At 39.1% G+C, this 13,303-nt stretch overlaps 1 protein-coding gene across 5 annotated transcripts in view; it reads left to right on the forward strand.

The window, feature by feature from the left end:
• PHLDB2 (pleckstrin homology like domain family B member 2) overlaps positions 1-12,970 on the forward strand; it is a 105,439-nt gene extending 92,469 nt beyond the window's left edge. For all 5 annotated transcript variants that reach the window (XM_032406519.1, XM_032406523.1, XM_032406518.1 and 2 more), the window contains 5 exons: positions 2,722-2,812; positions 3,757-3,903; positions 5,743-5,962; positions 10,428-10,513; positions 11,127-12,970. In XM_032406519.1, the coding sequence (XP_032262410.1) occupies positions 2,722-2,812; positions 3,757-3,903; positions 5,743-5,962; positions 10,428-10,513; positions 11,127-11,267 (685 nt within the window). In that variant the 3' untranslated portion in view covers positions 11,268-12,970. The remainder of the gene's footprint in view (positions 1-2,721; positions 2,813-3,756; positions 3,904-5,742; positions 5,963-10,427; positions 10,514-11,126) is intronic.
• The last annotated feature ends 333 nt before the right edge of the window (positions 12,971-13,303 follow it).

A 13,303-nucleotide genomic window follows, 5' to 3' on the forward strand; every position in this document is an offset into this window, starting at 1 on the left:
AGACTATCGGTGGGTGCTTTTTTTTTTTTTAATTCATGAGTTTTTAAGACCTGAGACTTAGTGAAATCAAATTATTTATTTCCAAATCATTAGGAAGCATAAGCCATATATACCTGATGTCACAGACAACACTCTCGATTATAAACACCATACTGTGCGATTATAGGGCCTGATGTTTGTCTTTGGCTTTCTCAGTTGAGCTGACGAAGTGTGCCGCTTAACATCTATGACTTTGACTGTTCTCAATAAAGAGGAATTCCTGCAAAAAAATTAAAGATTTTTTTCTTTAATTCTTACTGGTTGAAGAGAACAGAACTTACCCTTTTTTACCTCCCCCAACAGTTCATGGAAATGAACTGTTCTCTCTTTAGCAGGAGAACACACCTGGCTAAAAATTGGCCCAAAGTAACCCTGCAAAGTATAAAGATTAGTTAAGCTTCCAAGGAGACAACAGTCCTAAGGCTGTCCCTTTCCTGGATGGATGCACTTTGTAATAGGGCAGGAAATACTGATATTTTTTTTTTCTAAAAGACAATTTTTTAGAGCTGTTTTAGGTTCACAGCAAAATTGAAAGGAAGGTACAGAGAGTTTCCATATACCCCCTGTCCCCACACATGCACAGCCTCCCCCATTATCAACATCCCCCACCAAAGTGGTGCATTTGTTACAGTTGAAGAACCCATATTGACACCTAAAGTCCATAGTTTACAATTGGGTTCATTTTTGATGTTGTGCATTCTGTGGGTTTGGACAAATGTATAACTTCATATACCCATCATTATAGTATCATACAGAGGGTTTTCATTGCCCTGAAAATCCTCTGTGCTCTGCATATTCATCCTTCCCTCCCTCCCACCCCCCACTTCAAACTACTGGCCACCACTAATCTTTTTACTGTCTCCGTGGTTTTGCCTTTTCCAGAATGTCATCAAGTTGGAGTCATACAGTATTTAGCCTATTCAGATTGGCTTCTTTTACTTAGTAATATGCATTTAAGCTTCCTTCATGTCTCTTTATGGCTTGATAGTTCATTTCTTTTTAGTGCTAAATAATATTCCATTGTCTGGAAGTACTACAGTTATTTCATTTACCTACTAAACGATATCTTGGTTGCTTCCAAATTTTGGCAATTAGGAATAAAGCTGCTATAAAACTGCTGCTACTGATTTTAAGATAAACCATATGTACTGTGTTACTGTGGTCATTTATCTCTGTAAAGGAATTTAGCCCTATGTTTGAAACATCCTAGGTTTGAGTTGATCAACAATATAATTTGGGGGGGGTGCCTGGGTGGCTCAGTCATTAAGTGTCTGCCTTCGGCTCAGGTCATGATCCCAGGGTCCTGGGATCAAGCCCCGCATCGGGCTCCCTGCTCCGCGGGAAGCCTGCTTCTCCCTCTCCCACTCCCCCTGCTTGTGTTCCCTCTCTCGCTGTGTCTCTCTCTGTCAAATAAATAAATAAAATCTTTAAAATATATATATATATATAATTTGGGGAGACTATACTAAGAATTATCCTTTTCATTTTCATATGAATTCATTTTTATATGAATGCATCTGACATGAATCCCTACTGTGTGCCAGGCTATGGAAGATACAAGAACAAAAGTCTCTCTGTCCCCAGGACAGTCTAGAAAACAAAAATATATTAAATGGCTATACAAGTCTACTTGCATAGGAAATAACATTGGTTCTCTATGGCTAGAACATCAGAGTAAAGAAGTTTTGACCTAGGTCATGCCCTTTTTTCCAGAACACCCCAATGAAATGTAAGAGAAAAATAACATTTTTGGTTAGTGTTAAACATTTCCATGTTCTTTTCTTTCTCTTTTCATTACTTAGCCTAACTGTTCTTGCAGCTTTTATTCCTTTTGGTTTTTTCCTTCACTTATTTGCATGATGTCTTTCAAGATGCATTTCTTTTGAGGCTCTTGATTCCCTTCATGGGGGTTCCTCATCAGTATGGTAGATGAGTATTATTGACAAAAGTAGCCACCATCCTTCTGTTGCACCTTTAAGAGAAGGTTGTTTTTTTTTTTTAATTGGCATCATCATGTAAGAAATAAAATGTCCACGCGTGTATATATATATATATATATGGTTCTTTTTTTTTTTTAGTAATCTCTATACATAATGTGGGGCTCAAACCTATGACCTGGAGATCAAGAGTCACATGCTCTTCTAACTGAGCCAGCCAGGCACCCTCTAAAATGTCCACTTGTATAAAGGCACAGCAAAAAAGCAGCTGGGGACACATTTCCAAACCAAATAAAGTGACTTCAAACCATAGGTGTCATCTACATAGAACTTTGGTGATAGTCTTATTGGCCTGATATCTCTGAACAATTAAAGTAACAGGAAAGCCTCCCACAGTCCATAATTTTTAGACTCTGGAAAAAGCATTTTGAGAACACACTTTTTGTAAGACTTATTTTGGGTTTATTTATTTATGAGTAAAGCATTCTACTTTGGTATTTCTTCCTTGCCTATATTTTGTCTCCTAAACTGAGGTAAGTCAATGTCACCTACAATTTTCAGAGCTGAATTGCCTGGCCTGTTCAGGCCAATGACTCTCCTAAGTAACATACTTTAAATGACATTGGATTGTGTCATGCACCTTCCCGGAAGCTGTGCATGTGCGTGCGTGTCTACGTATGCGTATGTATTTCAAGAGACATCAATCCCAAGCAATATTCTTGAAAGGCCTTTGTGTTCTTTTCAGTGCCAGCACTTCAAATATTGCCAGAATAGAAGAAATGGAGAGACTTTTGAAGCAGGCTCATGCAGAAAAGACCCGACTGCTTGAATCCAGGGTAGGCATAATGTCTTTATGCCAGAGGTCAGTGAGGCAATGTTTCATCTTGCCTGCACAGGACAGGAAACTGTCCTTGGGCCTTGAGAAGCAATATAATCTTGGGAGTAGTCACTCAACCCTTTTGGACTCATTTTTTTTTTATCTGAAAAGTAAGGGTGCTGGAGAGGATTTCTAAGCCTCCTTACTGCACTACAATTTTTTGTAATTTAAAATACGTATAGTGTCAACGTCGACCGAAATCAATGCTTTGTATGGTATTTTCCCTTTGATGGCCACTTTGTTTGCCTGCCAAGGAACCAGGAGGAATGTCATATCTTTATGGACTCTCCCTTCCTTGCCAGCTTGTGTGAACTGTGCTATTGTAATACTTAAAATCCCACGTTATTGTGACTGTATTTCAAGCCAGAATCTGAACTTCCTTAGGAATCCCCGCAAATGCCTTTGCATCCTGCCTTAAAGGGCCCCTCCTTTCCTCTTCTGATTTCCCCATGAGCTTCCTCTGCAACCGACCTTCTTCTTCAGCCAGGAAGCCACAGAGCAACAAAGGAACTGGAAGGACCAGGACCCATGGCCTTCGGTTAGAAGATGGCCCACAGAAAAGAGGACTAAATGCCATGACTAGTGTTGGGTGACGATTTGTGATCCTTTTTATTAAAAGTGGGAGAGTGGTCCCACTTTTCAGTCATCTGTATGAAATGACTGAATACCACAAGCTGGATTTTCACTTAATATTCAATTGTTAATTAAATGTGGTGGTTGCCTTTCTGTGTGGAATGATTTTGAAAACTACGTGAGAGGTGATTTTAGTCTAGGTGGTCTATTGGATGAGCCCAGGCTATACAACCAGCAATTATCTAGTGAGAATTTTCTTTGCCATTAGTTGGCAAATCATTCAAGTGTAACCAGCATGTCTTAAAATTTGTTCTGCATAATGATATTTAGGAACGGGAAATGGAAGCCAAGAAACGAGCTCTGGAAGAAGAAAAACGACGGCGAGAACTCCTGGAAAAACGATTGCAGGAGGAAACTAGCCAGCGGCAGAAGTTAATCGAAAAGGAAGTAAAAATCAGGGAGAAACAAAGGGCACAGGTTGGTGGAACAATCTGGATGGATTAGAATAGGTCGCCCCCTGGTGGTCATTCTTTAGAAGACGGTTGTGCTTGTCAGGATGCCTTTCTGGGCACCTCCCGTCCGCAGCCCTTGACATGTGACTGCTAAGAGACCGGTGGGGGTTCAGAGACCAAAAAATGTATGTTTATCTCGAAACTCATTGGGACCTACTCACCAAATGACACTTTTCTCTAGTCATGCGTCGAACATTTTTATGGGAGAGGCATTTTTTCTTCTACCCATTTTTTGTGGTATATTTAAAAGGAGCCTGTTTTTCTGAGCAGCTTTGAAAAACGCAGGTGGACTTGCTACTGAAAACAAATACAAGACCCAAACTAAAACCTCTGGTTGAGGAAGAGAAGAGGTTCTATTAAGCCATTTTTGGAAGCAAACACTCCAGAACAAAATAATTTTACCAACCCAATTTTTTGGTAGTGTTAGTGGGTTTTTTGTTTTCGTTTGGTTTTCTAACCACTGTATTGTCACACATGTCCCCTTTGCTACAGCCGTCCACACATACATGTGCAAGGTTACTGAACTCAAGCAAAGCTCAGGAAAACCACACATTTCCTTTAACTTCCTCTCTTGCTTATCACAGAGTTTAATTCTCTGTCACTAAACCTGCCTACATAATATATGTTTGCTGAGGAACTAAAATAAAATTTCATACAGTACCACTTAACACAGGGTTCAAATCCATTTTGCCAAGGTTTACTAGACTTCATAAAAGGTGCCATTTCCCTTATTCTTTATAGTTGCTGGTAGTTTGATAGCACAGCAGTGAGAGACTATCTTGAAGACTCTGTGTGCTTTGAGGTATCAGTGTCTGGGACATCTGTCTGAAGTCAAATACCACAGAATCAAAGGCAAAATACTGAAGGAAAAATACAAAGGAAAATGTGTTCATTTTATTTCATTATGTCCACCCTCTTCCAAATTATGATTTGCAGGGGAGGTCATCCATGCCTGTTTGGTATTTGAAGCCAAACCAGAAAGCATAATTTTATTTTAATCGTAATTATAAGGTTTGCCTCTAAGTATATATTTAGGTCATTTTCCCCAGGGCAGAGGGGTGGGGTTATTTAACAGAATAAACTAAAGCACCATTTTAGAAATATGACCCATGGCGATACGTGCTTCTTAGATTAGATGAACCTTTCCTCTAGCCATAGTAAAATAAAAGACATCTTTGTACATCCTGTCCATATCTGCTCATTGGGCAGTTCATTGAGTATGGCTTTGATTCTACTTCTTACCTTATTTTAGCTTTCACTTTTCAAAGCATACATCTCTGCCTTTGATTTCTATCAGAAAGTGTGGGGAGCTGATGTGTATAACTTTGGGTGGGGGGTGTACTTACTAAATAATGTTCACCAGTCAGGTTGTGTCTGGGATTATTTGAGAACTGTGTTAGGTGGTATAGGGACAAGTCCGGGGAACTTCACAGGAGAAGAGTCCTCATTTGTAGGAGGCAGCCCAGGGAACTTCAGGCCTCATATGATTCTCTGTTTTTAAGTGCTAAGTACCTCTTATAAAGCTAAGGTTAATGGCATTTTCCCATTTTCTCATCTGTCCATTTCAAGGAGTAGAATCTATTCCGCTGAGTTTATCCGCCCCCCACCCCCGCATATCGTAGCATCCTTCTTAAAATACTAAGCACTCTTTTAAACTCCAAAGGATAATGTTTATCTTAAGTTCTCATAATCGCATGGACATTTTAACGCTTAGGCTTTTCAGTTCATGTCCACTCCTAAACATCTGTGACCTGAAACGAAATGATTAATTAGCTATATATGACATGGGTTTGTGCTTTTCCAGGCTCGACCTCTGACACGCTATCTGCCTGTCCGGAAGGAAGACTTCGATTTGCGAAGCCACGTAGAGACTGCTGGCCACAATATCGATACCTGTTATCACGTGTCGATCACAGAGAAGACCTGCCGAGGATTCCTTATCAAAATGGGTGGAAAAATTAAAACTTGGAAAAAACGATGGTTCGTTTTTGATCGGAACAAGCGCACATTCTCTTATTATGCAGGTGAGTGAGAAAAAAAACCCCTAAGTGATATATTCAAATCAGGAACTCTCTGTTAAAGAGCAAAAACATCAGGATGAATGGGTTGATTGGTAAGTAATAGAATTAGTGGCAATCTTAGCTTTGCAGGTATGTATTATTTTATATTCAGGTTATATAGTCCCCCTGATATGAATTTCGTCTCTAAAAATAATAAAAACTATGTTATTTAAAACGTGTGAATTCGTGGGGCACCTGGGTGGCTCAGTTGGTTAAGCATCTGCCTTCGGCTCAGGTCATGGTCCCAGGGTCCTGGGATCGAGTCCTGCATCAGGCTCCCTGCTCAGCAGGGAGCCTGCTTCTCCCTCTGCCTGCCGCCCCCCCGCTTGTGCGCTCTCTCTCTCTGACAAATAAATAAATAAAATCTTAAAAAAAAAAAGTGTGAATTCATCTCTTCTAGTTCTGAAATAAGCTGAAGTCCAAATAAGTAGTAAATGGAATTTTTCTTTTTAGACCAAAATATTGACTTTTAAACCACGAGGCCAGAAAAAAGGTTTCTGTTTATTTATTTATGGTCATCTGCCCTATTTAAGTCACACACAATTAGGCAGCCTTGGCTGACAGTCACTCAGCTAGAGTTTATAAAGTAGAAGGTTATTGAAGCAGAGGGTAAAGCTCATCAGTGAATAAGTGAACAAGTAAGTATTTATTAAGTGACTGAAATCTTTTTGGATTCTTTAAATGATGGATTATGAGAAACGTACCCTACTGAATCTTCTGAAAATACCGGAATATGGATGTAACTGCTGTACTTATTAAGAAGTCTCCTGGATCACATTGGAAACACGTCCATTGTCAGCACAGCTGGAGTCTGCTCTCTTCAACAACTGAAGAAAAGTGGTATCATGCCAGAGCTTGTGAAGAGACCCGTCTCTGTGGTGACGGTACCAGCGTTGATGAGCACTATCAGAAATTGTTACATCGATGTCATAAATAAGTAACAGTCCAATCCCTCCATCTATAGTGTGAGGTCAGGATACGCTTATGAAGAGAAGTGCGAGTGACCGAGAAGCATGTGAAAGAGGGGAAACACGGGCTGTGGGGCTCCAGAGTTGGGGTGAGGAGGGGGCAGGGGCTCATACTTTCAGTTAGGGGCTCTTTGGTGGGGCTCCAGTTAATGCAGGAGCTAGCGGCCTGAAGCAAATGGCCTAACCCTCAGGAGTTCCCCGCTTGCCTCTCTCGCGCTTTCTGATGTCGGGTTTAATTAGAATCCAGAGATGTTCTCTTCAGTTAGTACAACAGAAAAGATGCTAGTTTAATGAGAAATGCCAATTTAGTGTCTGCAAAATCCATAAACAAACCTTTGTGCTGTGCTAGTCTCCACAGACAATCTCACCCAGAATTTTCCAAAACTAAAATTTTAATTATCAATTTCAGACAAAACAGCTTCACTCTTCTCTGCTTCTCTTCTGCTTCCTTCCTTTGTCAGCCCGGTCAGTTGCTCAGTTCCCCTTCCTTCTGACCCATGTCAGAACCTATGCTCCTTCTGACCATGTAAATGCATTTTTCCAAATTCAAACTTCTTGGTGATTGGTTTTCGATTTTTTGTTAAGGACCAAAAACATTTTGGTATATGAATGATTACTAAGAACTGTAATACATAACACAGGCGAAAATTATATTTCATTCGGGTCTTTATTTTTATTTTTTTAAAGCTTTTATTTATTTATTTGACAGCGAATGCAAGAGACAGAGCACAAGCAGGAGGGTGGGTCAGGGAGAAAGAGAAGCAGACTCCCTGCTGAGCGGGGAGCCCCACACAGGACTCGATCCCAGGACCCTGGGATCATGACCTGAGCTGAAGGCAGACGCTTAACTGACTGAGCCACCCAGGTGCCCCTCATTCAGGTTTTTAATATTTACATATTATATAACTGGCCAGTGAGTCCTAGTTTGACAAATGGCTCTGTTTATAGCCCTCATTAGCTTGTCGGCTCGCCTCACCCCCACCCCCACTCTCCCCAAACATCACCAAGTGCAGGAATAGATCAGTCCACAGGAAGCCATACAGATCGCAGTTCAGGCTGGACTGGACCCCCCAGGCGCTGCACCCCTTCAGCCGGCACGGAGGTAGATGGACACCATGTTTGTGAAGGAGCCGTCACCATGAGCGCTGACAGAGTCCTAAGTCCCTGTGCTGATCATGCCCTTGGCCTCTATATTAACTGAGTACCCTTAGAAGAGTCTCTAAAGAAAACTGAGACCCAGAAAATATATCTGTAAATTGATGGGATAATGCTATGGAAACTGAATGAATAGCTTTCTCGTGTCAGTTTACAATAGCATTATTGATTCTCTTAGTTCACCATGTCCTTGTGAAGCCAGTATTTTTTTAGAGCTCTTTCTCATATAGGAAGAGCCCTACAAACAAAAGTTTCATTCCCCAGTTTTCTGCCTCCTTGAGACACTGATAAGAGTTACTTTTATCTCCAGATTTTATTTCACATCTGTTTTCAGAAAATGAAGTATTGCTGTATTCCCATTAATAGTGCAGAATCCTTCCCCGTGAGTATTTGAGATATACACTGACCTCTTCCACAGAAACTGATGGAAACCCACTGACCGTGGCATGAATTAAAGCAGCGTTTCCCGAGGAAGAGCAAAACGAACAAACACATACAAATATGGTCCATGGTCAAACATGGTCAAATAAGTTAGGGAAGGGGTGCCTGAGTGGCTCAGTCAGATGGGCGGCTGCCTTCGGCTCAGGTCATGATCCCAGGGTCCTGGGATCGAGCCCCACATCGGGCGCTCTGTTCAGCGGGGAGCCTGCTTCTCCCTTCCCCCCCCTTGTGCTCTATCTCTCGCTATCTCTCTCTCTCTCAATAAATAGATTAAATATTTGAAAAGAAATAAATTAGGGAAATGCTGAGTTAAATGTACTATAACAGCTTTATATTTTTTTTTTGTTTTGTTTTTTTGTTTTGTTTTGTTTTTTTTTTAAAAGATTTTATTTATTTGAGAGAGAGAGAGAGCACATGAGAGGGGGGAGGGTCAGAGGGAGAAGCAGACTCCCTGCTGAGCAGGGAGCCTGATGCGGGACTCGATCCCGGGACTCCAGGATCATGACCTGGGCCGAAGGCAGTCGCTTAACCAACTGAGCCACCCAGGCGCCCAACAGCTTTATATTTTCCACTGAACTTCTCAGGGCTGTCGTTTTTCAGACTAGCTTTTCGTTGCTGAAAAAAGAAACATTCATGAATAAAATTCTTAAAAATAGAACAGAAGTCTATATAATGAAAGTCTCTTTCACGTCACAAAAGTTCTGACCTTTTCTCCATTTATATATATGTTTCAGTATATATATGTATTCTTTTTTAATACAGTTGGGACCAAATTATTCACTCTGTTCATAACTTGGTTCACATAACAGTATTTCAAGATTTTTCTCTGATGAGCACACGCAGATCTAGTCTTGAATTTCAGTGGCTGTGTGGATTCCACTGTATGGCTGGTCTCTAATTGAATCAGTCCCTTGTTATATTCAAGCAGATTTTTTGCAGCCTTTTGCCGTAACGAACACAAATCCATGTGCATGTGCATGAGTAGCTCTGACACAATAAGGTTTGAGGAGTGGAATTGCTGAGTGAGAGGACTGTTTCCAGTTTTCCCAAACTGCCCTCCCAAAGCTTTCTTATTTGCACTTCCACCAGCAGCATATGGTAGAGTCTCTTTCTTTGCAGCCTCTTCCATGCTTTTAAAATTCTTGAGTATGCTCTCATGCATTTATGATCTTTGCTGAGCGTAAGTTACAAAATATTTCAAGAACTTCTTAGATCACAGAGGGATGCTGTTTGGTTGATGGTTTGGTTGGTTGTTTTTGTTTCGTTTTACGTTTTTTTGTTGTTGTTTATTTTTTATGGCAAATTTGATGAAATCTTAGAAACCATTTGGAAAATGCTGCATTGAAAGGATGTTAAATTATTGACTTTGAAGCTCTGTTGGGAACAGGAGAAAAAGCATGCTGGACAAGAAATTCATAGGAAAGGAATATAAGTAGAATATTATTTTAAATTATGTCCAAAAAACACCCTTCTTACAAATTTCATTACAACAGCTCTACATACTAATGTTTCCGGGACAACCACTGTTCTGGAGAATGTGAAGAGATAATTTGTATCAGTGTCAGTGGTGTTTATACTTTGTGTGCTAACTTGACTGTCAGGAGTTCCGGGTTGTCTTGACTGCAGATTTGCTGGAGAGCCTTGGGCAAAGTCAATTAGTCCCCGAGGGCTGGGCTGATTATTCCTTTTTGTGTGTTTGTTTGTTTGTTTCAGTATAGAACTGGGCTAATGCCTTCACCTAAATTATCCAAATTAATCTTAGGTAATTTAAAAACTAGATAAATATTTTAATAATTATACTGAAATTACAATGTTTCCAGTCCATCAGTGGTGATAAAGTATTTTAACACTATTTATTATTGCAGACAAGCATGAAGCTAAATTAAAAGGAGTAATATACTTCCAAGCCATTGAAGAAGTGTATTATGATCACCTCAAGAACGCTAATAAGGTAAACACTGATTTTCAGATTTTTGTCCTTTGAATGCATAATTAAGTTGGGAGAAAGATGTTTTTTGAACTCCAAGCAATTTCGATTTGTTGTTCTGACATAACTGACTGATATAATCATAATGGTTCTAGAAAAGCGAACATAGAAGTAATTAATGCAGCTGATCTTTTGTGGGGAAAAAAAAGTCATGGTGAAGTGAGAAAATCTTCTGGTCATATTAATTTAGAAGACCCTGTTAAGTGACTTTTTGTGAGGTTCTAAGAAGGAGCTACTCCTTGGTTATAAGGAGGAATCTTAGTAAGGCTAAGAATAAGAGCTGTCACTTATCGAGCACCCACTATCAGCTAGGTACCCGGCTAGAGCTTTACCTACAAAGTAGCTGCTAAGAAGATTGATTGGTGAGCTCTCTGTGTGGTATTCCTTGTGCAGAAAGTTTGGAAAGACAGTCGATCTTGAGAAAGGTGTTGGAGGTGGGGTTATACTATTGCAGTAGTAAAACCAATTTAGAGTTCTATAAATTAGAACTTTTAAAGAGGAAGAAGCCCTCACATATGTCTGTGTCATTTAATTTCAGGATGTTTGTTTTACATTCTTTTCCTTTTTTGATTTTTAGAGTCCTAATCCATTACTCACCTTTAGTGTCAAGACGCACGACAGAATCTACTACATGGTTGCGCCGTCGCCAGAAGCCATGCGGATCTGGATGGATGTTATAGTTACTGGGGCGGAAGGTTACACGCACTTCTTGTTGTAGTGAATAACAGTCTACTTCAGGGCTGACTGCAATAATCTCTTACAAGAATGAAGCCATATTCAATCCCAGATGGAAAGACCCAACAGACCCATCCCTCTCACTGTGTATACTCAGAACTCCTTTTATATTAATAGAAAGTCATTTATAAAAGAGAAAAAAGGGGTTTAAATTCAAAGCTGGATGATAAATAGCGAAAGGATTGAAGCACCTATGAGAAAAAAAAAAAACACTGTTTTAGTAAATAGCATCACTTATAGGAATATTTCTTATAAACTATTTTTATCGATTGTTTACTTTGGTGAAATAAACTGAATGGTTTACAAAATGTATGTACTTGGAAATATGAAATTATTTTAGCACCCCAGTTATTGGCATTGACATTATTGGTTATCAACTGGTATTTTAAAAAGCATTTTGCTGAAGGTTATTTTATAAATAGAAGCAAATAAGGGTTTGGAGGGGAATATATTTTAGGAGGAGTTTTGCCCTAATTATTAAGTACTGCACCTAAACCAAAGACTTGATATGACTTCTGTTTAATAGTGGTAGTTTCAGGTGATGAACCGCATTTAGTGTTACTCTACATTTTAAAATGGTACTTTGATGCCATCAACTGTCTAGAAAGTTGACTCTGAAGAGTTACCACTGGTATAAGCTACTGTACATAGAAAGCAAATCACTTTTTGTAAAAGAAGAAAAAACAAAAAGTTGTGTGTTTTAGACAGAAGCCATCTTATTAGACATTCTGTCTCTTTGAGCAATTTAAAATAAGGAGAATATTTCATATTTTGCTAAAGATTCCTCCATTCCCAGTGCTGAGAATAAAGGTAGCCAGCAGCCGATTTCCTTTAGATTGTCTGTTTCCTCTTTTTTGTAGAACACACCTGTTAATTGCAGCCTCACGTGCCATAATGATGAAATCAGAGCTCTGTTTTCACCAAAGAACAGACCAATTAAAATACTTATTTACAGAAGTAGCATAGTTCTATAAAAAGGAAAATGAACTTCGACTTAATGTTCTTTGTAATGTACTATTTTATTATGTATTTCTTTACATTTAGCCTTTGTTTTTTAGAGTTAAATTAATTTTTGTTGAATGAAATGACTTCAGGCAAGTCTCTTTTATAACAGTTTTTCAAATGACTTTATCCTGGTTTGTCATGTTGTGTGTATTTGCAAGTATAAACATACTCTTTCCTAAAAGTTGGCAAATGAATAGAAGTAGGAAATAATGGCTTTGCTTACTAGTACAGGGTGAAATGATTAGATTGGAAGTGTCCGTAAAATCTTTGTCAGGCCTGACGGGGTACAATTTTTAAAACTTTGCAGTGTGGTTTGTATACATGTATACATGTTGCCAATAATAAGTTTTTGCAACTGGATAACACATGATTTTACTTGAACAGTGGAGGACAAAGTCACGATTGCAAAAGACATTTTTATAATATGTTTTTTCAGAGATCACCCCAAACCCGTAACGATCTAAAAGAGTGAAATGCAATTGCTAAAATTTTGTTGGTTAATGTAAAGATGTAACTTGTCTGTACTGTACTTTATAGGATTATAAAGATATTCTAATCAGCATTATATCTTGCATGATGTAGTAAACCTTTTAAAATGTGTGTTAAAATATGTTGAGTATGGATTAAAATGTTGACCAGATTTCACATTTGAAAATAAACTCATCTCTCATTAGGAGGTTACCTATTGGTGACATGACAGGGGATGGATTAATCAGCAAAAGTCAATTGTGAATCTCCACAAAAGTTGTTGTGTGCTAACATTATGATTTGTAGTTTTATAAATTGAAGTAATTCTAAGTCTCTCTGGTCACATTCCTGTTGCTGACAAAGTGAGATAACCCCTGACAAATCTGACATCTTACTGTCTTTTTGCAAAGATGCAGTTATTACTGGGGATTGCAAGGACTGTGCTTATTTCTCTGGCAGGGAAAAACTCATGTAGGTGTGAATTAAGGGCTTTACTTGATAGCGACCTCATTTGTCTTCCTGGGCTAAGGCAGCAGGTTTCAGAGA

This window comes from Phoca vitulina, unplaced genomic scaffold (genome assembly GCF_004348235.1).
Source record: "Phoca vitulina isolate PV1807 unplaced genomic scaffold, GSC_HSeal_1.0 scaffold8, whole genome shotgun sequence".
In the NCBI taxonomy this organism is placed as follows: domain Eukaryota; kingdom Metazoa; phylum Chordata; class Mammalia; order Carnivora; family Phocidae; genus Phoca; species Phoca vitulina.